The sequence below is a fragment of the Python bivittatus genome, unplaced genomic scaffold, assembly GCF_059951505.1.
Source record: "Python bivittatus isolate LINGU-HERP-01145 unplaced genomic scaffold, Pbiv_v1 ctg000480_np1212, whole genome shotgun sequence".
Taxonomy (NCBI): domain Eukaryota; kingdom Metazoa; phylum Chordata; class Lepidosauria; order Squamata; family Pythonidae; genus Python; species Python bivittatus.
This window is the reverse complement of record NW_028277075.1, coordinates 44,475,410-44,502,374: the sequence shown is the minus strand read 5'-3', so window position 1 is coordinate 44,502,374 and position 26,965 is coordinate 44,475,410. Positions and strand designations below refer to the sequence as shown.

At 39.1% G+C, this 26,965-nt stretch overlaps 1 protein-coding gene across 1 annotated transcript in view; it reads right to left on the bottom strand.

Annotated features, from left to right (window-relative positions):
* The window catches only part of SLC6A5 (solute carrier family 6 member 5), a 65,307-nt gene extending 40,097 nt beyond the window's left edge, over positions 1-25,210 (bottom strand). The window contains exons 1-8 of the mRNA XM_088145834.1: positions 25,150-25,210; positions 25,056-25,081; positions 22,079-22,217; positions 16,587-16,718; positions 15,610-15,783; positions 6,176-6,317; positions 4,014-4,146; positions 1,904-2,038 (exon numbers count right to left, since the gene is read on the bottom strand). Coding sequence (XP_088001960.1) covers positions 1,904-2,038; positions 4,014-4,146; positions 6,176-6,317; positions 15,610-15,783; positions 16,587-16,718; positions 22,079-22,217; positions 25,056-25,081; positions 25,150-25,207 — 939 coding nt within the window. The 5' untranslated portion in view covers positions 25,208-25,210. The remainder of the gene's footprint in view (positions 1-1,903; positions 2,039-4,013; positions 4,147-6,175; positions 6,318-15,609; positions 15,784-16,586; positions 16,719-22,078; positions 22,218-25,055; positions 25,082-25,149) is intronic.
* Between the last annotated feature and the right edge of the window lie 1,755 nt (positions 25,211-26,965).

Here is a 26,965-nt window from a genome sequence, read left to right as displayed (position 1 = left end):
ATACTGAAGTGGTAGATAACTTCTGCTTCTTAAAAAGCAGGACAGGAAGAATATTGACACTTTTGAACTTATGTGATGGAGAAGACTCCTGAGAATACTGTGGACAGCCAAGAAAACAAACAAATCGATCTTTGAACAAATCAACCCAGAATTCTCACTCAAGGCACAAATGACCAGGCTCAAATTATCCTTCTATGGCCCAGCCGCTTCACTCTTTCTGGAGCTACTTGGAATTGCCCTCCGCTGTCCCCCAGTAGCATATTGGACACCTTCTGACCTGAGGGGCTCATCTTCCGGCGTCATATCTTTTAGGCTTTTGACATTGTCCATGGGGTTTTCTTGGCAAGGATACTGGAGTGGGTTGCCATTTCCTTCTCCAGTGGACCACATTTTGTCAGAACTCTCTGTCATGACCTGTCCGTCTTGGGTGGCCCTGCACGGTATAGCTCATGGCTTCACTGAGTTACGCAAGCCCCTTTGCCACGACAAGGCAGTGATCCATGAAGCGGTTGATGCTTTGGTCCACTAGATACTGGAATAAGTTCTCTGGGGCATGCCCAAAGTTCTTCCTGACACAAATAATTTAAATCCATGCAGAAATATCTGTGATGGTTTAGTTCAGTCCCACAAAATTAATGCACAAGAGATGATGCACCTTGTTCATGATAACACACTATTTGAATCTAAATAAATCCATATAGCAATATGTCTTCTAACATCTGTTGGTTTATATTGTTCTTATTATGAGTTAAAATGGGGGGTGGGGGTTGCAACCTTGTACATTTATTATTTGGATTGTTGTTCTAATTGTAGGTGTTAACACTGCATGCCACCCAGAGTCACTGCTGTGAAATGGGCAGCCATATAAATCATATAAATAAATAAATTCCATAATTATTCAAATGGATTACTGGTTCAGTTGTAGCTACTCTGTAGGAACCCTTAAGAATGGAATAAACAGAAGCCAAAGGCTAGGGTTTATAGCTTACAAAACTTTTCCCTTGGCTGTTCAAAGTAAGCCAGCTACATCAAGTCACATAACAAGTTACAAAATTCATAATCTTTTCAGAGTATAGTTTGAACTACTGACTGGTTATAATCTGAAACTGAACTCAAAGCTGTAATTTTGTCTTTCAGGCATCAAAAATCTGGAATGTTCCTGTTCCTAATCTCCATCTCTTCTCCTATGTGTTTCTACCTGCTTGCATAGCTTCTTTTGAGTTGGACATCTACTGTCATTTAAAAGTTAGTATTGTGATTAAGCAGAGTAGCAAAAACTGCATCACTCATGACTGTACTATAGTAAAATGACCTCCATTCTGAAGCACAGTAACTTGTTCATTCTAAGACAGTTTTTAGGACTATAGACTTAGAATGTCAAGTTGACACTGAATAGCAATTCCAAATTAGAGAACAGCTTGTGTACACAACAAGCAGAGCTAACTGTACTCCTAGAAGATATAATTTTCTTCCTATATACCTATAACATATATTCACTGCATCTCTTCCCCCAGTTGTGGAATTCTCTTCTAGCTAATTTACCTAGAGCCCTAGAATAGGTGAGTGTGTGTTGAATTCGGGAACACTTGATTGGATTTATACCAAGTGACCTTTCCACATACACTCTGGATCTAATGCACAACCAAATATAGCTTAGGACAATCAGGCATCTTCGCAGCCATGCTGTACTCATCACATGTTGAACTGACATTATGCCCTAAGCAAATGAAGTAGTGTCCTGAAGGAGGTACAAAACCCATTAAGCTCTGCAATAACATTAACCACAGTGTTATAAATACAGCTGTCGTAAACATTCATATCACATAATGCTTTCTTAAGCAAAAATAAATCCATACATGTTTTTGGTTCCATTAGAGTATTATACCTGGAATAATAAGCTTACCATAGCATCAATTAGTTTTTCCCATTTAGGTGTGATGAAATACCAGATTCCAGCCCCAGCTCCTGGCAGGGTTACTCCTCTGATAAGTAAGATGATAAGCACTACATATGGGAATGTAGCAGTAAAGTATACCACCTAAGGAAACATAAACAGATAATGTATCTATTCATTCTGGATGATCCTATAAGAATTTATAATTCTTTATTTATAAGAATAAGAATTTATTTATAAGAACTAAGAATTTATAAATTAATACATTTCTATGCTACTGCAGTCTAATTCTAAGTCATTCTCAGCAGCTCACATAGAAAAAAATGTCTATGTAAAAAGTTAAAACATCCATGGTAAAAATAAAAGTAATATCACTGACTTACTGTTTACAGTAAATTATTGCACAACCTGTCAGTGATATTCGCTCATGGGAATATAATCAACTTATAAAAATAATAGAATGGTTTGCTAAAACGGTGTTATGTATGCAAAGCCCTAAATTAATAAAATAGCAATGTTTGGGGATAATAATATGAAAAGTAACTGTAGTTCTATAACTCTATAGAGAATATAAAATCCTTGCAGTTAAATGCTGGTATATTAGATACACATTCCTTTCTACTCTATGACTACCAAAAGGATGAAAATTGCAGAGGTTGTCTGTTATCTGGAACAGAAACAACTAATGCAAAATAGTGAGTCCGTAAGGTCTTTCTTAGATATGTGCTAAATTATAATGTGGCTTTTACTCCAGCAAATGTTTCCCCACTGGTAAGAGGTACACATAAAACATGTTCTCTAAAGTTTCTGTTATATCATTATGGTTAGCAACCATGAAAGCAACATTGTCTTCAGGGTTTGGATATTGCCTGTATGATTACAAAAGGGCAGTTTCCCTAAGACTGGCTAAGGCATGCCCTCCTGGATGATTAGCCAGTCCTTCCTCCAAAAAGAAAGACTACTGCTGTAGTCAAGGCTGACTGCTAAGAAGTGAGGGACATTCTGTAGACCCAGCAGCCAACTATAGGGCACCATTTGCAGAACTGTGGAAGAAAGGATAAAGTAAGCAGAGTATGCTAATGTGATGAGATTGATAGAAGAGAAACAACATTCATCATGTCCTGATGGCCTTCAGACACGCATAAACAAAAATCTATCTTACCTAAATAAACTAAAACTAACTTTCAGGATCCTGAAATGGGAACAGATACTCATCTTTAGGAATTAAACTTGCAGATGGTATGACAGGTTTCATGGTGGTTCTCCAGATGTTGTTAAATTCTAATATTCATTAAACCAAGCCACAATGGCCAATAGTCAAAGATGATAGCAATTTAGTCTAAAAACATCCTAAGAGCAACTGGTTCTCCATCCCTGGAATACATATGTATTTATTTCACCCGCCTCCCTCCCCCATTCTTTTAAACAAAGCCTCTTGACACAAATAATTGAATAATACTGATGATAGAAAGCATATATTATTTGCTCCAGCCTAAAAGTGAAGCAGGCTGGCACAGGGAGCAGATATACCCTTAATTCAGGGCTATTTATGTGTGTGATTCTCAGTTGAGTAGTTCTTGACCAGGAATTGGTAGAAACAAACATCTTGTCAGGAAAGTGAACAGCCCAGGACTATGATTTTTACACTTATCTAAGAATAACATAGGGATACTTAAGGTGTAAAATAGCATTATTACATTCTGATTATTATCTTCCACTGTAAAATAGCATTATTACATTCTGATTTTCCAAGATAACTAACCTTTGTTGCTGGGATGCATATTTTTACCATATTTTTAATCATATTTTAAACAAAACTCATCTCTCCTAAAAATACAGCTTCCTATCTTTAGTCCTCCTGAAAGCCAACAGAATATATAAGGCATGCCATGAGAAGATCATGTATGAAAAATGGGAACTTAACATTTAACCAATATGCATATCAAAGAAAAATATTTTTTACCAGCTTTTCTTGAGCTACCATACACACCAACAGGTACTAAGTTGCTATAACATTTCTCAAAAAGCTACTAAGTATTCCAGTAATGCTTAGATCTTTGGTACTGCAATATATTCATTCCTGAGTTAAGACTAGAAATAGTCTAAAATAATGTCTTACTTTTCCTGATGTTTTTATTCCTTTAGCCAGGGAGGCATAGACAATTGCCCAAGCTAGAAAGAGAGACAGTGCCAAAGGCCACCTAATTTCACCAGGATATTCAATTCCTGCAGAAATCTTCAACACAAAGTACCTAAGAGCCAAAATGTCAGTAAGTCATGACTGTTTGTTTACCTAGTATCTGCATTAAATATAGTTGTTTGAGCATTTCAGAAAGTATCCTTTACTTTTTCATCAGGATTTTAAAAAAATAAAAGCAGAGAACACTCCACAGCCATTGAAGTCAACTGGAAATGTCCCATTATCTTCCAAGAGACAGTATCTATCCTACCGTATAAATTAACATCCAATGGAAAAGGTCGACAGAAAAAGGTTAACTCTAGGACATTTCAAGGTTTAGCTATTCCATAAACAAACTTTGTAATCTTGCATGAAGTCACTTTTTCAGTAACTAGATTCCCTTATCATTTCCAGATCTCCTCTTACTGAGATACAGGCTGTTTCCCTGTGTAAGTTCAAAAATAGTCCAAATCCGGAACGTACTCAGATAGATTCCAACACATCTTGGAAATTTTATGAGTTGTAGATTGGCACACCGACCAAAAATGTAATTGCTTTGTGCAATATGGAAGTAATTAAGACAACTAACAGTTTCTTCCAGACTCACAGTGCTGCTGTTTTTATATACACCAAAGCTAAGTGCAGTGAAGCAGGCTGGGAGACAGCTAAAATGTAGTAAAGAACATTTAATGACAAGTCTAATCAAACTAAAAGCTAATTATTGAGCCTACCCTGTGGTGGAGGCAAAAACACTATTTTTTCTACCATTACTGTATCCTAACAATGTAATCTAGCAGGCTTTTCCAAGAGGCGGTTACTAAAAATATAAATACATTCTCAGTGGTGTATTGTGACATGTTTCCAAAATATTTTGAGATAAAAATCTCTTAGGTCTACCAGAATTAACATTATTAGATTTTTATTCCAATATAGATATAGATACAGATATATAGTCAACTCAAGGTAGTGAACATACATAATACTCCTGCCTCTTATTTTCCCCACAACAACCCTGTGAGGTAGGTTGGGCTGAGAGAAAATGACTGGCCCAAAGTCACCCAGCCAGCTTTCATGGCTAAGGGAGGCCTAGAACTCACGGTCTCCTGGTTTCTAGACCAGCACCTTAACCACTACACCAAACTAGCTCTCTGGAATCTGAATCTGATATTAATGTCATGGAAATATCAAAGGATATAATGATTTACAGTTTTTGAGCCTCAGTATAGGAGCAAGGTACTCTGCAAATCCAACTATTTTTATGTTTGCCGCTCCCCACCCCACTCCACCCCAGTGTAATATGTATTACATCTAGCAGGAATGTCCAATGCTACCTTGGCTCTAGGGAAGTAATACTGAAACAATAGAAATGTGACCACGTTAGTAAAAGTCATATTCAGACCATTGAATGCCAAGCATGTTTTGAATCCAAAACCATGAATTGTTTTACTGACACATGCACAACCATTAAATAACCTTTGTCCAAATATTAGCAGCAATCAATTCATATTAATGAATATAAACAGAGATTATATATCCAAAAGTGATATAGCAAAACTAGAGAAAAAGCATATAGACAATGTGATTACAATTTTCTGTTCACTTGTTGCTTTATTGGTTGAGAAATGAATATGTAAATAAAAACAATTGATTACTGTTGCATCCATTATTATCTGAATGGATTTTCATTCCTATAAGCATTGTTGGGAGTTGGGTGACATACAAACTTGATAAATAAATACATAAATGAGGAATTTTCTTTTCCTTCCTTCTCCAGCATTTGCTCTGGAGGAGATTTGAACCTTCTGGATCACATATGAGACTTGCAGAGAAAAGTGGGGGAAATCAACAGCGTTCATACTTCTTTCTATCCCTTTTTGCACTTTTGGCTTTTTTCTTTCTTTTCTTTTTTTCCTTTCTTTCTTTCCTCTATATTAGTTCTTGTTAGTTTTTATCTTTGTTTCAAAATCCTTAATAACAATTATATGAAAAAACAGTAAAATACATTTAAATATAGAAATAAAAATATCTATCACCAAGTGTTTTTTATGCTAAGATTTCCTTTAATTTTTTTTAATTATAAAACTTTTATAAAACGATCTTACTTGAAATATTCTTCACTGCCACTGACAAAAGTTTTGTTGACATGGCTGGTATAATTAACCATTGTCAAGTTTGGATAGGCACTCATACAGAAAGTAGAGTTCTTTATTTGCAGCTTGGGGTGGTCACCAATGATGCAGGAATCTGGCAAAAGAAGCAAATCAAAAGATTAATGTGGACCAAATTATATTCAGCAACTGTTGAGGAATAATAATTGAGAAACAACACCTTACAGTTAAAATATATTTCAGTTCAGACATTTATTTGTACACATGTACAATCTCATGATCACAACAACCGTCTTAATTATTTTGACCCACCTCTGCAGATACTCCTGGTGGTGCCCCCACCCTGTGAAATAGCTCCCCCCCAGAGGTATGTTTGATATGAACTTTGTCATTCTTCTGTAAAGCTGTCAAAGCAAAACTATTCTGTAGGGCTTTTGGAAGTTAATATTGCCCATTATTGGGTAGATGCCTATAGTTACAGTAATGGTTTTTATGTTTATTTGAATTATTTTTATCATGTTATTATTTTATTTATAGTTTTAAATATATTTTGGCTTTTATGTTTTGTCGCTGTAAAGTGACACAATTTGCAAGATTCAGTAGTATACAAATATAATAAATAAATCCAATGTTCTGATATGACCAATCTGTATTTTATTAATCACCAATCTCAGGTTCAGAACTGATCATTTTATTCTGCACTTAATAAACTAGTTTACTGGACTTCCACTGAGGGCCTGGCAAACTGAAGACATCCCTGGAAAAGAAGGACGTTACGGCTGAAATTCGAGGCCAGATGCAGGACCTGGGGTGGTGAAACCTCTCCGGAGAAAGGAGAGATCTTGAGATGGCCCACATGCATTCCAGACAGCTACTCCTCATAAGTAAACCTCAAGAAATGACGCTTTCATGGTCAGCTGGTGAGTGGAGCGGCTGGGAGTCGAGGGATTCCACCTAAGCTCATAGTCATAATGTAGCCTTTTTGGACTCAAAGTTTGATCAATCTTCATTTCTTAATCACTTTGGAACTAATTTTGTTATTGCTTTTTAAATATTGAGAACCTCTGGAATGGCAAGTTTTATGGTATTCGCTGGGTTAGTTTTCTTTAATTCTTTATAAAAGAAATGTTAAGTATGGATTTGCGGATTTTAAAAAATTGGGGTTTTTTTAATTAACAGCAAAAGGGTGATAGGAGTGTTGTTTTTAGAGAGTTATAAATGAACTAAGGGTCCAGAACAATTTAATATAAATGGAATTAAATTAAAGAATCCTTCCCATGGGAAATTAGCCATGTTTTTGCATTCAGAAGAAAAACAAAATAATATGGGTCTTTGAAGGTTGGACACAAGAGGGCACCAGAAGCAAATAAAACAATGGGTGCATTAAGAGATGTATATGTGAACAAATGACATTTATCAAAGAAATTTTAGGGATTTCTGCCATTATTGATAGATTAGATGTTGCTATGGAAGAGGAACAAGAAGGAAAATAATTCAAATCTGGACTTAGAAATGACAGACTACAAGAAGGATATGGAACAAGATGAAACACTGAATTTAAAAATGAAACTGGCTAATGTTTTAATAACTAAAAAGAACATACAAATAATAGACCTGAAGAGTGACTTGGATAGCCTTTTTAGATTGGATCGACAAAAGGGTCTTGTTAATGTTGTCAGTGACCTTATGAGAAGAGACAAAGAAAAATGAAAAGAAGCCATGTGTCAGGATATTATTTGAAGGGACCTAAGACTGAGACTGTTGGGAGTAAGGAGAAGGAATATAAAGTGGGTTTATTTGATCAAGGTTAAAATAGGTTGTTATTTCTGTAATTTTCAATGGATTTTTTTCTGACTAGGACCAAAGATATGGTTTTAAGGTTTTGTTTTATAGACAAGAGTTATATGAAAAAGAGGTTATTTGTCTATATACTACTAAAACTCTCAGGTCTATAACCTTCAACTGGGCAAAACTGTGTGTCATAGGGCAACAATTTTTGAACCAAGGTACCTCAAATGAGCTAACTTATAGTATGTGTCCAAATTCCGGGACCCATTACTCATGTGGGATTGAAATTTGGGAAATTTGTGGCTGCTTCCGCACTGTACTGCAGCAATCAGTCCAGGTCACGTGATCATTATGGGCATATTCCTGATCTCTTTCCCGCCTCCCTCTGTCTCCTATGCCCAATCAGCTGGCGGCAAGGTCTGATGGGCAAGTGGCAATTGGCTGCTTTGGAAACGAAGCAGAAATATGAAATATCTAAATGGCAATTGGTAAGCGAAGGACAAGGGAGTGACTCACATACCTGCTGGCAAGGCAGGGCTGGCTGCAGGGTGCCAGTGGTCGATGGGTGAGCCCTGTTCCTCCCTTGGAGAACACAGGAATGGAGAATGGAGGTGCAGTTTTCCTCCCAGTTTTCCTCACAGTCTGAGGCTTCCTTTGTTCCACCTCCCCCCAGCAAAGTGGCAGGCAGTTCCTGCCACTTTGGGTCAGTCGAGGAGGAGCAGGGGGAAGAGGAGGGGGAGTAGGAGGCAACAGCTTCACCGGGGCTCTTCTGAGGGTCATGAGGGGCAAACGGCACAAACCTATAATATATGTGGGAGGGAGGGAAGAAAGGTAGGAAGGTAGGAAGATGGGAAGGAAGGAAGATGGGGAGGGAGGGAGGGAGGGAGGGAGGGAGGGAGACTTCTGACAGCTTCCCACTAGCAAAGTCAATGGGGAAGCCAGCAGCAAGTTGTAAGTCGCTCCCACTCCCACTGCTTTTTGGTCCTTGGTCATTCTTTTTCTCTTTTTAGATGAGGGAATATCTCTGAAATAATGACCCAGTGGGTCACAGGTTGTTTAGTTACATTTCAAACTTATCTGATTAAGGTTAAAATAGTTGTTATCTCTGGTAACTTTTACTGGATTTTTACTGATTGTACTTGAATGATGAGGTTTAAGGGATTTTTTTTAAAATATAAAATGAGATTATTTATTTATTTATCACATTTATATAGCCACCCATCTCACACAAAGTGACTCTGGGCAGCGTACAACAATTAAATAAAATAACAAATAGATAAAAACAATATTATAAAAGATTAAAAAGTGATTATTAAAATACATCATCAAAAAGTTTAAACATTTTAAATTTTAAAATATACAAACCCCACTGCGAAAGAGAATATTAATCATAGTGGAGCCATCTAAGAATGTCTCTGGTTCCCAAAGATCCCCAGGCCTGATATAAATATATCAGATATAAATGTAAAAGGAAAGAATTCAAGTGGGTTTATTAGATTAAGTCTATAACAGATGTGTGGTTATTTCTAGCAACCCTAAATGGACTTTCGCTGATTAGGATGGATGAGGAGGCTTTAAAGATTTGTTTATAGAGAATGAGGTGAGATATGGGTTGAAAAGGTTGTTTGTTGTACTTCAAGAAATGGTGATAAGTTGTTAAAATTGTTTATACTTGCTGGGACGGACAGGGAAATTACTTCATTTTTTAGTTTTCTTTTTTTTTCTGCACTTTTTATCTTTTCCTTTTTTCTTTTTTATCTTTTATAGTTTGTATTATATCTATATAATATAATTTTAATAAAATTATTACAACAAAAATAAATCCATTTACTGTATGTAGCTTGTTTCTTTGCATAAAAATTAATAAAAAACTAAAAAATAGCAGGTGCAATAAGACAAAGTAAAGTGTTTAAATCAGCACAGTTGAACCCTTATAAAAACATAATAAGCACATGCTCTCTCCATCTGTTTTTTTTAAAGCAACGTGATCAATTTTCAAGTGGTAAGGCTCCTGTATTTTAATAATTGTATACTATACAAGAGAGAATTTCAGCAGATTCAGCCTAAGTCATTGTACTACACAACACGAAATGTTGCAATTACAAAAATGCTGTGATCAATGAAACTATTAAAAGTACAGTATATCCTAACTTGGTACATCTAACCTTTTTTAATGAAATGGGCAAAACTACAAATTAAAAATTACTAGGAGTAACTATAAATGTAAGAAGTACAGAACTAGAAAACTGCTATGTCATTGTTGGGAAGTCAGATATTTATATGCCCATTTTCATAATCTTACTTGTAATTGCTATTGCAATGCTCAAGCTTTTTCACAAAAAGATGTACAAATAATTTTTGATGTTATATCTCAGAACTACCAGCAGAGGGGAGAATAGTTGTATGGTATCCTTCCACAGTTCTTTTTTTTTTTTTTTAACGTATTCTATATTTACTTCGGGATTAAGTAATTTTTAAAAATTGTAAATGTTTTTGTATTTGATACTGTATGTCTCATGGAATAGTCCACATATATAAATAGCTGCTTCTTACTTACTAAAGAGCATATTTTTATTTCTATTCTAACTGCAGTCATGTGAAAAATAAGTACACCTCATGTAAAGTTTTTTTTTAAAACATATGTGTATATATCAATATTTTATCTTCAAACAGTATATAAAGATAAAGGTGAAGTAACTGAACAAAAAAACTATGAAAAATTGACTTTGCAATCATTTATTCAACAGAAAACTAAGATATGCCATTTCCTTCTGTGGAAAAAGTAAGTGCACCCTTGGCTCTAATATCTGGTATTGCCCCCTTTGGCAGAAACAAACTCAAGAAGGTGTTTCTTAGAACTGTCTACCAGTCTCTGACATCGACTGAGAGGAATTTTTTCCCACTGCTCCATGCAGAATTTTTTTCTCTGTGCAGTGTTTGAGGGATTTCTTGCATAGCATCTCAATGGGATTTAGACCCAGGTTTTAACTCCAGAACCCTCCATTTCTTTTCTTTTCTTTTCTTTTTCATCCATTCCTTGGTGGATTTACTGAAATGTTTAGGGTCATTGTCATATTGCAAGGTCCACTTTTGGTTGAGTTTCAATTTTCTGACAGATATTTTCACATTAACCTCAAGCACCCTCTGGTACAATGGAGAATTCATAGTGGATTGTATGATGGTGAGCTGCTCAGGCCCTGATACAGCAAAACAGCTCTAAACCATAACATTTCCACCACCATGCTATACTGTTGGTGTCAGATTCTTCTGTTGAAATGCTTTCTTTGGTTTTCACCAAACATGTCTTCTGCTACTGTGGCCAAATAACTCTATCTTTGCCTCATCTGTCCAGAGCACATTATTCCAGAAACCCCGATCTTTGCCTAGGTGTTCATGAGCAAACTTTAGTCTTGCCCTGATGTTCTTTCAGGACAGCAAAAGTTTCCTCCTGGCACACCACCCATGTAGATCTAATATTGCTGCTTCTTTCTAATGGTAGACTCATGATGAGTGATGAAATTTTGGGGTTCTTAGAGACTTCTTTCAGCACCTTGCCTTCTGCTGTTAGGCTGAACTTGCTGGGACAGCCTGGCCTGGGCAAGTTGGCAGTTATTTGAAATCTTCTCTGCTCATAGATGATCTTCCCAACAGTGGAATGATTGATGTCCAACTGTTTGGCGATCTTTCTAAATCCCTCCCCAGACTCATAGGCATCTGTAACTTACTTTCTGAAGGCCTCAGAGAGCATGATGATGCCACACACATCAACAGTAAAGAGCACATCAAACTAAATGTCTGAGGTTTCAATAAGACAGGTTTCTCCCAGATCCTTTCTAACAATGTTCTAATCATTGGCACCTGATCTGGTGCCCGATTCTAATTTTAGGTATTTGAGGTAGTGATAAATGTAGACTGTATTTACTTTTTCCACATGCAAAATTTGCATTTATGTTTATTTCAATTACACAATGGACTACAAAATGTAAATGGTACATGCTATTTGTTGTATTATATCCCCTTTATCCATCAATATTGTTGAAATGAAGACCAAATATCTGTATGTTGAATTATGTTGAAACTGTCAAAATTTTCAGTGGGGTTTATTTACTTTTCCACATGACTATGTACTTTCTAAGACCATCACAATTCAAATATAGTATCATACACATTTAAACCAGTGAAATCAGTTCCTGTGCAACTAACTTTATGCCGTGTTATATACAGGAAATATATAGCATTGATAATAGAGATCTGAACAAAGATTGTGGCTTTTCAAAATTGAGACACAATTCCAACTTTTCCCAAATTTTAGTAAAGGGACTATCAATGCTACCAAATTTCCAGATCAGAAAAAAAAAATATGTATTATATATAATTGAAATCTAAGATATATTCATTGAAGATGCTGTTGAATGCATATTTGTAAGGGTTAATGATGTATAAAACTATTGCAGTGGTTCTCAGTCACTGAAAATCTATGTAACAGGGTAATGCTATGTATATCTACTCAGAAGAACTTCCTATTCAGTGTAATTAGATTTACTCCCAGGTAAGAGTGCCCATAATATTATACACAAGACACTTGTATTATTAGTGTTGCATCTCTGGTGGTAGTCCTAACAGCTGCATTATTGTAAGGTGTGTACAGGATGTATAGCAGAGTATGTATAGGGTGGATTGGACTTTCCTTGTTCTGAACATATCTGAGCATGAGCAAGGTCACAGGGTAACATATAAGGTCACCTCTGCTGCATTGCAGCAAGCAGTTTTTTTGTTTTTGTTTTTTAATACAGCTTAGTTTTCTCAAGTTGATAATTTGCCTGCACTAAATAATTCATGTCAGCAGAGGGAGCAACCATTTTGCAACAGAAGACAAAATAATCTTTGCACGATTATTGCAGAGAAACAGAAAATTAGGAAGGAGCTTCAAGAAAGTTATGTTTACATAAGCAATTACAAATTCAGGAACTCAATAAATTTGCTTATTTTTCTGAGACTAAAATTGTTTTAAGAAAGTAAACAATAAGTTCTATTTAGATGGTTTAAGAAAATAGCAGGAAGGAAAGTACAAATGAATTGTGCTTCCTCTTATTACACGTCTAATATGATTTCTAATTGATACGATTGTAGGATGTGCAAACAGCTGTCGTTTTCCTCTCCTTTTCGTACTTTGCAAAAATTAACAAAGCAGATTGTTGATTTGGGGAATGCATTAAGTACTTCTACCACATAGTTAATATTCTCCAAATCAAGAGCAAACCAACTTTAACAAATTATCTGAAAGTAAACCTTACTAAATTCTGTAAGTCTTACTTCCAAGTAAATATAGTTCAGAACTCTGGGGGATGCATTACCAACATATTAGAAAGATAATAGGTAAGAGAAGTCATTGGTCAATCAATAATAGGTAGGGGAAGGTATTGATCAATCAAAACAATACTAGCTTGACACCATTGTGAAAGAACTGCTGCTTACCCTGACTCATATTTCTACCCAAAGTTGCTAGTCAAAATGGTTCTTTGTCCTCCTGTATTACTGTTGTATTTCAACTCTTCTCAATCTGATAGAAACAAATTACTTTTGATTGCATCTCTAAGGAGAATAAAATTTCAGCCAATTTTTCATGTGGCCTGATTTTTGTATTTATCTTAGTAATAAAGTGGCTCAGGGTTGTTTCAGTAATTTTACAGTAATTTCTCTTCCAGTCTGTAGCCTCCCTGAGTTCCCACACTTCGATCTAAAGGAAACATATCAAGAGGGGACTCCTTTCTTTTTTCACAGCAGAAAGCATGGATAGCCATGTAAGTTACAGAATGTTGGGAATATATGTAGCACAAAAATGTAATGAAGAAATACAAAAAATGTTTTTTAAAAAAATCCACAACTAAGAAACAATGCCCTCTAGCAGCTTGCAGCAATAAAACAAAAAAAAAATGAAATAAATTCTGAACCTCCTGAGAATGAGCTAAAGATAGATAGATAGATAGATAGATAGATAGATAGATAGATAGATAGATAGATAGATAGATAGATAGATGACTCTTGCAGGGGAAGACAACTTCTGGGACTTAAAAAACAAAGATTGACATAGTAGTGGCTCATTTTTATTTTTAAAACAATACATATCACACCCTTCAAAATCAGGTTTTCTCAGGATGACTTACAACTGTCACTTTTCCTTTTGCATTTCTATTCCTGAGCACACATGTATCACTTCAGTAAACCTTCAAACTGAGTAGTATCAGTGCTTAAGGATCAGAAGATACACTCTACCTGTATATGCATTATATCAATATTTGAAAATAGTTTTCCTTCACATTGCTCTTATTGTATTAGAAATGATATACTTATCCTTCTTAGATGTGTAATTCTCTTCCAGCTGTTTTAAAAGGATGTGCTTCCCCATCAATGCTTTTAAAAATATATGTACACTTCATTAACATGATTAAAATCTGATGTATTCTATTTTAAGAATACATCCCTATTTGGGATGAATTATTTGAAGAACCTTATCAGGGCAAATTTTCTATTAAGACAGAGTTCGCTGACATAGGCAAGCGTTTTTCTGTGACAATCATTTCTTTATAAAACTCTTCTTCAGGGAATATACAGTTAATCCCATCAGTAATGTCCTTATGAGGACATTAAAGACCCATAAAATCTGTACTGATTTTAACTGAGTTGCATTATATTAATAAAGTGGTTATTTTGTGATTATTAGTTGTACAATAATATTTCTAGATAATTGGCTTTTTAAGCTTAAATTTTTAATTATTTTATGCAGATATGATGAATACATAAATAACTAAATTATTATTGCTATTTAGAATGACAGCGTTAAGAATTTCTTATGGCATGAGATAACTTCAACAAAAAAAGTACAACATATAAAATAATAGGTCAGTAAAACAAAGGTAGAATTTTCAATACCCTTTGATTTTCATTATTAACTCAGCAGCAGGATCCCTACTAGTGACTAAGAATATCTTTTAAAGTCATATAATCATTACTGTTCCAAAATAACAGTAATGAAAGGACAGGCTTTATATGAAGCCGACAGGGTCGGCATGACCCAGATTTCTTCAATTAAGCAGTGTCATCTATTGGGATCCAGGAAATGTGCCTTCTCTGTCCTGGCACCTGCCCTCTGGAATGAGGTTCCTCTGAGACCTGGGTGGCTCCCACTCTGATGGCATTCTGGAAGATCTTGACTGTTCTCCCAGGCCCTGGGTTAAGGGGTTAGAGCCCCTTGCTGGATGTGTTTGTATATGTCTGTGTGTTGTCGGCTGGATTTGCCATCTTGTTCTTTATTTATATTATATTTTTATCCTGCTTGTTATATATGGTGAGCTGCCTAGAGTCAGTTTGGAGTCGGGTGATGCCTAAACCAAATAAATAAATAAACCATTGCCTCAATAATGATAGGGTGATATTACTAAATAGCAAGGAATCTACTTAGATTTCACATATGTAGGTTTCATTTCTGAAATTTCAATAATAAAAAATAAATTAAAAATGTACAGTAGCAGATCTCTGATAATGCTTTGGCAAAACTGTTAGAGGTGCCGTATAGTGTAGATCAGTAGCCTAACAGGAAGGTAAGCTTTAAAAATATAAAAGGAAAGCGTGCCCCAACTTACCTAGCAAAAGTTTGTTTTTATCTCTACAATCATGTGTGTTCCATGGATTATTACAGGAAGCCCAAGGTAACACAGGTACAAAGGATGCAAAAAGGTAGAAAAGTGTATAGCACAATATAATATTATAATATATGGCTATTAAGACAGAGATAATCAGCATCGCAATGCCACAACCTGAAAAAAGAAAATAAGATATGATATTGTCTTTTTTTATATTCTTGGGACCAAAAGATAATGAGGAAACCAACTACTCCTATACAACTACTGCATTTTCCCTAACGATTACATTATTTTTCAGCCTTTTTATAGGAAACAATTCAATATGCAGTCCTATTCTACTTATTTTTAATCCCAAATTGACTGACTGAGTTTTAAAGGAGTTCTGCTCAAAGTAAATGAATACTTGATTCTAGCTTGCACCAAATTGCCATTATCCACGTGTAATGATTTACCAGGTTAAGTAAATGAGTATAAATACATTGGCTACATTGCTTTGTTGCAATTTAATTTTTAATACATCAAAGCATGCGCTTTTGAATCTTGCTGTGCATCTTCCATCATCCGTATATAAATACGATGCACACTAAGACAACTACCCTCAGTATAGCACCTACCAGGGAAATAGAAATAAATGCACAGCATGGTTGCATGAATTTTTTTTTTTTTTTAGTACAGAAGGCACTGTACTGCATTATCACACATATTTGATTCACTCAGAATGATGCAGCCATTGAACCCTCTCCCGCTGTGAAATCCAGTGAAGGTTCACTAAAGCAGGAGAAGTGCTGCATTATTACCACATCAGTCAATGCAAGGTCCATTCAAGGTCAAAGTAAGACTGCAGAGCATCACCCACTGTTCTCTAACAGTGCCACCCAGAGAACAAAATCATTTCCTATCTCTTGGTTCAGCTGAAGTTAATCCATAATTTCCTAATTTCCAAACAGCACAATAAGTAATCGGTTTCAGAAGCTTACCTTGTAAGGCAGGGATGGCTTTCCAAACAGACACGGGTCCCTGACTCGCAAATTGTCCCAGAGAAACTTCCAAGAGAAAGATAGGAATTCCAGCCAGAGCCAACATTGTCAAATAGGGAATAAGAAATGCACCTAATAGGGAAAAGGATCAAGTGGGAGAAGCCTTAGACACAGAAAACAGCCAACCCTCATTTACTGTTGCTGTTTTACAATTTTATGGAATTAAGATATTTCATCTCATGAAATTTTGTGGAGTTAAGATATTTCATCTTTAACAAACAAACTTCGCCAAATCGGTACCCTGCAGCTGGGTTGAATTACAACTCCAACTGCCCTCCACCAGCTCAGTTAAAGGGTGCCATGCTGAGGAAACCTGTCTTAGAAATTTATATTTTTGCCCAGGTTGGAGTGGGGCAACATGGACCATACATTAATCAGGAAAACAGAACAAATGAAAATAGGCATAATTCTTTCGGAAGTAGAGCCACTGACATCTATGGGACTTCAGCGGGGTGTGAATAATCAACATTCTATTTAATAGGTTTACCTTAAACAGCATTAAGTCTGGATCTCATTAATGACTGGATTCAAATAATATGCTTAGCCATGGTTAATTTGATCATGATTTGTTCAATTAATTAGGTTGAGAGTTCAGTATATTGTATTATCCCAGAAGATTAACCACACAGGTTGGTTTCATACATGTTATACTAAAAGGTGGTGGGCTAATTTGCAACTGAGTGTCTAATACAAACCCAATCACTAAACAAAACAAGGTTTACAAACTATAGTGGTTAGGTTTGCACAATATGCTAATCCAGCACCATGTAAAGCACATAATGGATTAGCATAATGTATGAACCACAGTTTATGTTTTTTCATCCACAGTATAAATTTTATTTTTCTCCATGCTGACTTAATTTTTAGGCAAAATGGGGCAGCTGACTCAGCATCCGAGGATGGGGCAAGGTATCAAGGAACAGATTTGTGTACACCATTCTGCTTCCCAAGGGTCTACAAAATTAATCTACAGAGAACAACATTACCCCATTATCAGTAAGATTCAACCATCTGTCCAATCCATTTTTGTATCAAGATTGAGAAATACAAAGGGTCTCTCTTTAGCAGAATATTAACATAACCCAGTCCATTTCTTCTACATAGCATCCTTATTTCGAGAATGCGGACTGGCTTATATTTATTTTCTTATACTTTCCAAAAGAATCTACCAATGACAGATCAAGACAGTGTTGCTCATATGATCATGGTTCCACTAAAGGATAGAGGGAAAGTGTTTACACACCATGGCTTAGTATTGGATTAGCAATAAAAACTGGTTATTTTCATGGAATGTGAAGAATCAGCATATGACTGTAAAATACAGGATGGTTCTGGAGTAAGATAAATCAAAATTATATAATCAAGGGGAACAGTGGATATGCTGATATATTCTGATCCCTATATAACTTGCAATCACAAAAAGGGCCGAATTGTAGTAATTTCAGGTGGTTGAATTCTGGAAGCCAGTCATGAGACTAACCCTAACAACAACTTCTATTCTGAAAGAAAATTAATTTATTTTACTGGATTTGCAGCCAAGAATGACAACCTTCAATAATGACTAGACGCACTGGCAGTTTGCTTGACAGCAGCTCCTGGTCAACTGTGTCTAGACTCAGAACAAAGCACAGTCAGACCTGCTTAGTACTTGGATGGGAGACCACCAAGGGATTCCAGGACCATACACTACCTCAGTGTTTCTCAACCTTGGCAACTTGAACACGAGTGGAGTTAAAGTCCACATCTTCAAGCTGCCAAAACTGAGAAACACTGAGCTAGATTGCTAAACCAATAAACATCCCAGGAGAGACAACAGCAAACTATTTCAGTTCTCTTGCCAAGAAAACCACATGGATGTGTCACACCCAGTCCAAGGCATCTTTACCAGTACCACAAAACAGGCATCACCTCCAGCTAAACAGCTGAAGACCCCAGCCTCATAAAGAGCACCGCATATGCTTAGAAACGAGCCCCATATAATTTACAGGGTGACTTCCCAACAGTACTGTGATGGAATGGAATTATGAAGGCCAGGCTCAGGGAGATAAACATTTTGGAGTTCCTTGGGCTAGGCCTGACATCAATCTTCCCAGACTAAAACCCCAGGTCCCAAAGTCAGCCAGCCAAAACATTGTGAATTCCTCAGGGAGGTGCCAGTCTCATCCTCTTGTTCCTCCCACACTGTTCTGGGGAGCTAAGAAAACGTTTATCTCCCTGAGCCTGGCCTTCATAATTCCATTCCATCACAAGTACCCCCTTCTCGACACGACCTTCTTTAAATCGGCCACTCCCCCAGACCACCTTTTTCTCGGGGTATTCAATGGATTTGTTTCGGCCTGCGTTCAACAAGGAAGACGCGGCGTTGCCACCATGGCCGCCGGCCTTGCTGCAGGTGGCGCGCCTAATTCAATTAGGGCAATCGTTTTTCTCATCATCACCTGCAACTGCGTCTCGGAGCTACCTGGAGTGTGACGGCAGGAAAGCCGGGGACCAGTTTAGGCAGAACGAAACAAAGCGAAGCAGAATGGGCCGAAAGCCGCGCCACCCTAATCTCATTTTAAACGTGTCCGGCTTGCTGAGATATGGCGCTTCCGGCGAGAGGAGCCGGACAAGCGCGCTCAGCGGGGTTGATCGGCTTCACCGCCATACGCGGCTTCTTTCCATGTATTCCGCCAGAAGCCAGCCGTGCTGCCTGGGTCAACACAGCGAACCCCGCTTTAGCCTGATGTGTTAGGCAGAGAGAGAGACCTCACTTTCCGAGCGCCAAAACAGGCGATTTGTCTCGAGGCTGTCATAAGACTCCTGCTTTGAACAGCGCCAAAGCCCAGGCAGCAGATCAACGAAAAGTCTGCCTGCTAGTGGCCATCCGGGTTTTTGCAGCCTAGGTCTGCTCGACTAAGCTTTGAATTCGAGGTGAGACAAAGTTCGCAACTATGCTCGCAAGCCCCTGAGTCTGGGTCCCACTCCTTGCATATTGGAGTCGGTCCCCGCTGAACACAACGAACTGACTTCTGGATGTCTACTGCGCCAGCTGGCTTTGAGTCTACGATTTTCGACCGGCCCCACTAAATTAGAAGTCAGTTCCGGGAGTCACATTCTACAGCACTTGGACGTAAGCTTTCAGCTTTAACGCCAAGGCATATCGTATGGATGATTATTTTCACTCTCTCAGTTTCTCTGTTCATGATAGAAATACAGCCTGAGACCTTTTAAGAATAACTAGAAATAGTAAAAAAGAGAATAACCACAGTGCAACCCTTTGTATGTGTGCTCACATGTTCAGTGGGATTTATTCCCTGCTAAATATGTGTGAAATTGCACTTTCCAGCTTTTTTTCCACTGAAAATTAATTATCCTATATAACCTGTTTGCCTTTATTAACATTTTTCCATAGAAAACAGGAAAACAACTCAATGTTTTGCAGAAAAATGCATTATTTTCTATCAAGTAAATCTGAAACTACCGTGTTCATACCCCAAAACTATTTAAAGCATATAATTCAATCCATAAAAAGGAAACTGATTTTATGGCAGGATGCATTGCCTAGTGTGTAAATAGCATTGGCACTGATGTAGGGCTACCAGATGTGGACTGCAAAAATCTAGGCAACCTCTAGATCAGTGTTCCTCAACCTTGGCGACTTTAAGACGTGTGGTGGGGAATTCTGGGAGTTGAAGTCCATACGTCTTAAAGTCGCCAAGGTTGAGGAACACTGCTCTAGATGACAACCAAGAGTTTTCTGTATCCCTTTGCTGCCATTTAGTGTTGTCTAAAATTTTGGAGCCCCAATCTAACAGCCCTAACCATTAATGTCAACAAACTATGTTAAAATAATGCAGCATAGAATGGAGAAAGATTCTAATACAGAGGCAATTCTGATTTTAGATACTGTATTACCTTGCATGTTATTTTAAAAAGTGACAAGAATTATGGCACTAATATAGAATAAGAGTTATTTTAAATAAACACTATATTTTTCATGATCCCTGTTTGCTACGTGTTTTTCATTTCTGAAGGAAAAATACTTTCAGAGGGAAATTTTTTATGCTGCTGGGCTTTAATAATTTGTTCTAACAGGAATGGACAGCATAGAAAATGTTTACGTAAATAAGTAATCCTTTCATTTTTACACAGCTAAAAGTATCCATTCTAACCCATAGTCTTGAGCAGTTCTACTCATATCCTCTCACTTGCTAAACCCATTGAGTTCAGCAGAATTTGCACTGGATTCATTCTCCACTTAGGTATTTTCCCCTTCGCAGGAGAGTGAAACTAGGGCAAATATATTTTCTAATTCCAAATGGACAAACTGCAGAATGGGAAAGGGTTAAGAAGCCTAAGAGGTTTTTTGTTGCTCAGTCATAGTGAGAACCAGCCTCCGTCATCAGCTTATCACATAAGAAGGGTGGGAGTGAGCAGTCCTGAGAATCTATGTCTCTCCTTTGTAGAGTGAAATTTGTCCCCAATAGTTCTGGACAGCTGACTCAAATTAGAATTGCACTTACAAAGAATCTTTCACACATGTCCCTAGTAAGAAAGATTATACATTTATATTTCATGTCCAGTTTGATGTGAATTAGAAACTCCACTTTGTATGAAAAAACTGCAAGGATATTATTGTCCTCTTTGATTTGCTTGGGAGATGTTGCCCATTCTTCAGCAATTCTGATTATACCATAGGATGCCAAAGGGAATCTAATCTGTATTCTACTGATTTTAACTTTGAGTGTCTACAATTTAAAACCAATTATTACATTATAGTTATATTTACAATGGAAGGACATGGGTCTATTTGCTGCCTTGGTTGTTCCAAAGCAGCACTCAGAGGGAGCAGGACAAAGTTTGTGACTCTTCCCTCTTCCCCTATGCCGGTGGTTTAGAGTGTTTTGTAGCCCCACCTGCTTGGCTAGGTGGCAGCACTGAGTAGAGTTTGGCTGTTCATAGAAGCTGAGCATGGTTGGGGCTGTCAGTGCTTGGATGGAAAACTACCTGGGAATTCCAAGGCTGTGTTGGATACTCCAGGATGTTGCTTAAACTTCCTGGGAGAAACCAAGGGCAAACCACTTCCCTGTTGCTGCCAAGAAAGCTACAGGGACATACCATGACCTCCCCAGGAGTTTTCCTTTACCTACCTTTATAGCGTCACTCAACCATCCTTGTGGGACTACAAAACCTTCTTTATTGCTGAGATATTGGCCCTCTGTTGAATGACGCTATAAATCCCTATTGAGGAAATGGACAGCACTTTTTTTCCCCTTGCCACCCCCTCCCAACTTTTCCTGCTAATTTGCTGGCTGCAAGCTCGATCCAAAAACCAGTGGAGCCGATGAGTTTGGATTCAAGCCAATCCTCCCACTAGTTTAGGTTCAACTGACTTCGGGAGTTATCCCCTTTCTGAGCTGCACGAGGTAAAAAGAGAGGAAAATCCATACCTCCCCCATTCTTAAAGGCCAGGTACGGGAACCTCCAGACATTGCCCAGCCCTACTGCATAACCCACCATGGAGAGGATGAAGTCCAGCTTGCTAGACCAGTTGCCCCGGGCTTTATTTTCATCTCCTTCATCGTCCTCCTGCTGCAGGGAGAAAATAATAATAACAACTACAATAATACATTGACCAGAAAACAACAGTCTGAGATCTGCAGTGTGTGCTTTGCCTTATTAAATGATATAAATAAATGTCTCTTACAGCTCTGTGCCTGCATTCACACAATAGGCTAACCCTAATCCATGATTAATTGGACTGAATTAACCCAACTGTCCAGCTTTACACAACTCACTGGATAACGACCTAACCAACCATAATCTAGTCTAGTGTGTTCTGCTAGCCGAATCAATGATACAAAAATAAATCTGTTGGAAAGGAGTGGAACCAAGCATTCTGAAGAATTAGCCTTGGCTGTAATCCCTTTTGCTAAAATCGAAGAGACTTGGGTTTTAAAAAATCATGGTTTGGTCATGCTCAAGACATTTGAGATTCTGGCCAGGTTCATGCAGAATGCCAAACACCACTCTACATGGAATTACAATACCCTGATGTTTCAGGGTACGTTTTGTATCTGGCTGTAGGCTAATTGAAGCCCACTAACTCGCACAGCCTTGGTCTGACATCCCCATGTGAGTCTCCCTTTGAAAAAGAATAGAAACATAGAACTGAATAGACCCAAAGTGTCCTTTTAATGAATTCCATGGGACATGTAAAACTGTAAGCAGGTTGGCGAGCTCTTGGCACAATTCTGCCCAAGGTGTCTGCTCAGCTTCTGTTTTTGAGCCTGTGCCCAGGGCCCGTGGCTTGTCCTCCAGTTTTTGTGAATCAAGGGAAGGTGAAGTAAGTCATATTTATTATACACTTCAAGTGAACTTGACTCTAAAATGTAAATTCTGCAGAGAGTGCGGGTCAGGAGATGGACAGATTGCATTCTCAAAAGATACACTTTAAACCATGAGGAGGGCAGGGAGAACACACTGCCCATAGGCAGTTTTCTGGGGCTGCTTCTGGAAGGCAGCAGGGGTTCAAGTTGCCACCAATATTGGGAAAAACCCTGCAGGAATTCAGTTCATTGACTTCCAAACAAGGCACTTTGCCTGCTGGCTCTCTGCAGTTGATAAATATCGTGTGACCCAGGGAGATCCCTCTAATTCAACGGAATGGTAATACTTCAACCTGATTTCTTCACGGATATTGAATCCTCCTTTCTTAAGATTCTTGGGAGTATGGTTAAGGGAGAACCATTTTTTGAGAATGATGCGTTTAATCTCAGAATTTCATCCCAGAGGCTAAATCACTTTATAACCTCTATTAACTAAAGCGTATGTTCCGATTCGATAACAACTATGTGAGTGGCAGAGAAACTGCCTCGTTTGCTAAGATCCAGTAATAAGAAAACAGCCATGGAAGATATTTTCTCCTTCTGTCAATCATGAGGGGTAAATAGCCAATAAGCACTGGAAGGTTAAAGGGGAGCCAGAGGAGCAAGCTACAGTCCATCTTCCCCAGATATTTATTGAAAGAAAATATCCCTTCTGGAGGAAAAGTTTTGCATATCCAATTCCCTCCGAGCCTACATTTCTTTATCTTGCCGCTCATCGATATCCTGATTTATCTCTTCCCCACCAATACTACTTAGCCGTGGTCTGGCCAGCGGTGGCCTCCACTTGGGATTATGAATCTCCACGAATGCTATCTTCCCTGCCTTCCAGACGTTTGGCTTTCCCCCTGGAAAATACTAGGGGCCCTCAACCTTTCACACTTATGCCTTTCCGCCTAGCCTGCTTCCGAAGGCCAGAAGGAGAAAATCCTCACGGCCAGCTAACTGCAAAGAACAGAAGTAGTCCTATGGGGTTAATGAAAACTTTCTCTTTCCTCAATACGACGCTCTGCAGAGGGATCGGACTACAACCCCCATCGCTCCCAGCCAACTGGGGAGGTTCCGGCCTGAGAAGGCTTGAGCAGGACGCGTCCGGCGCGCTTCTGCGCCTGCGTTCTGGGTCTTCCGAGCGGCAGTGCTCGGCAAAGGGATCAGGTGCTCCGCAGTGGCGGCCCGGGGGCCCTATTTCTGCCGCCCGCCGCAGTGCCCAAGCCATGCGCGCTGACTGACTCCGAGTAACGATTAAACTGTCTGAGCTGAAGTGATTGATCGCCCAGCTTGGCCCACTGGGGCTTCAGGAGACGGGTCGGTCCCGTAGGCTCTTTGGTTGGGTAGTTTTTTCGATTGTGCCCCGATCAGGCGGACAGACAGGCGGAATCCCAAAGGGTGACCTGCCCGGCCCCACTCTCGCTTGGTTTTACCGGCAGCCTTCCGTAAAAAGCAGCGCGATCCTGGAACACGGAAGGCAGCGGGCAAAAGCTTCTTGGAGTTGGTCTTCCCGGAGGCACTACGCTATAATCCATCGTTCACATTGCTGGGCTGGCACTTTTAAGCCAACTCGAGCAACTCACCTGATAGCTTAGCGCGCCTTGTGAAGCCAGAGCTGTCGGGCTCGGGAAAGCCAGGTTCAAGTCACCCCTTAACCTTGAAGCCTACAGGGTGACTTTGGGCCAATCATCTCCTCTCAATCTAGTTTGTGGCTATTATGAGAATAAAGCACACCACCTGAGGAAAAGCGGGCTATGAAGAGAATGGCCGTGATTTTACCTTCTCTTTGTTAAACAGCAGCGCCTGCTGCCTTTTCCCTTCCTGAGTTGAAAGGGGCACGCAGGAATCTAGCCTTGATTTTCTTTATCAGGATGGCCCCTTGCCAATCTCAGTTTTGGATTGTTTTAAACCGAATTGGAAAATGTTGGACAACAGACCCCCTAAGTCCCAGTCCGCAGGACTGTTTGGGAATGATGGTAGCCCAACGCTTCTAGAGTTAAGGGCAGGCTGGTTTCAATGATTCGGGGATGCTGGGACGTCAGGGCTCTGTTGCTGTCTCCTTGGGTAGGGAGCCCTTGCCTGCACCCTGAAAGAGACCGAGCAGCGTGCCAGGGGGCGCGGGGGGGAACCACTCACCTCGGTGACGCTGCCAGGCAGAACAGATGCAATTCCATCTGTGCCCAACACCACGGTGCTCTGACTCATGTTCACCCAGCCGGCCTTGGTATTGTTTGGCTCCAGCAGGCTCTTACCAAGACTTTGATTAGCCGCCCCATCGGTGCTTTGCAAGGGGGGGATTTTGCAGGGGGCAATGTTGGCTGGTGCAGCGTTCCCTGCGCTGGGGACATTCTTGAGCGGGCAAAGATCGAGGGAGTCTTTGCCGGCTGGGGGGTTGCCTTGTGCCGGGGCGACTTTGCCGATCCCAACTTTGGTGCGCTCGGTCTCATTGGGTTGCCCTTCGTCGGAGGGCAAAGGGTGGCTGTCGCCCGAGAGAGCTGTGGCCACTTTAGCCAGCTGAGACGGGACTTGGGACTGGAAGTTCTGCGGCTGCTCGGTTTCGGGACTGTTTCTGAGGATCCCTGCCCTCTCGAGTGGCCCAGGGGCGACCACCTCGGGGCTGTGAACCAGCTGCTCGCTCATCTCCTTTGGATTGGCGTAATCCTGCAAGAGCAGAGTGACAGTAAGAAAGAAGAACGAACGGATGCCCTCCGTCGGCTGTGTTCCTCGAAGAAGGTTTCTTGAACGTCAAGAATTTGTATGAAGGTTGCGCTGCTTAAGGCATCAGGGAGCCGCTGCGGCAGATTCCATTTCGCACCCTAACCTAAAATCGTCTTTTCCCCTGCAGACCCAAATTCCCGGCGTAGAAACAGCATCGCCCCAGCTCTCTCCTTGCAAACCTTCTTGATTTTCTCGTCACGACTGAAAGATGCTCCCCTCTCTTTGCACCGTTGTAGAAAAAATATCTTTAATTTTACGCCCCATTTCCTTTCTGTCATTCAGCAGTGCATACTGGCTTTGAGCTGGGAAAGGGGGGAGATGAAGCCAAACTACCCTATATGCAGCTAGCGAGATATAGAGGAACTCAATAATACTGGTTTCTAAATATTCCCAAACATGATCCCCCCTCCCAGATATTTCTACCGATGGGGGAGGAGCGCAAGAAACATAAAAATGCTGAATTATATTTTCTCACATCCCAGTTACTCCAAATAGACTGTTTGTAATTTAAGGGGATTTACTTCTCAGTAGGTATTCCGAGAATCTCAGTCTAACAGTTCATTCAATACAGGACTATTCAGAAACAGCTCTGTTAATTTCAATGGAGTTTACTCCTAGGTAAGAATAGTATTGCAGACGTAGAGTTATGAAATTTGGCCACATTCTCCAATCTGTGCTTTAATTTTCTACACCTTCATATTTGCATTCTAGTCCACTCATACAACATTGCAGCTGTACATTTCCTGCAGAAACATTTTTGTTGTAGCGAATGTTTTTTTCTTCTGAAAAGGAAATGTAAAGGAGGAACACATTTTCTTCACACTTTTTAATCAACCCCTCCCTCCAAAGAAACTCACACAGTCAGCAAATGCAGGTCCAGAAAGTAGCAGATACCAAACGTTGTACCTACAGTAATCAAGAACATCTTTAGTGGAATGTGGACTTTCAGGACCCTGGACAGTGTTCATTGCGATACACGCTTACTCCCGACCGGTACATTTCTCCCAAACCTTAATTTCTAACTACTAACCTGCAACGATGCAGAACCGTCGGCAAGATTACTAGTAAAATACCTTTTTATCCCAACCCGAGGCTCCAAAAAGAAAAAGCATGAAAAATAAAGCCCACTTACCATATTTACAATAGCATCGGACAAAATCTTGTAGAGGTAAAGACTGCAGCTGGGACGAGATGGTAGAGTGAATTTTGCTCCGTTAAGAGCAAAGCTTTCTATAGCTCCGTGAG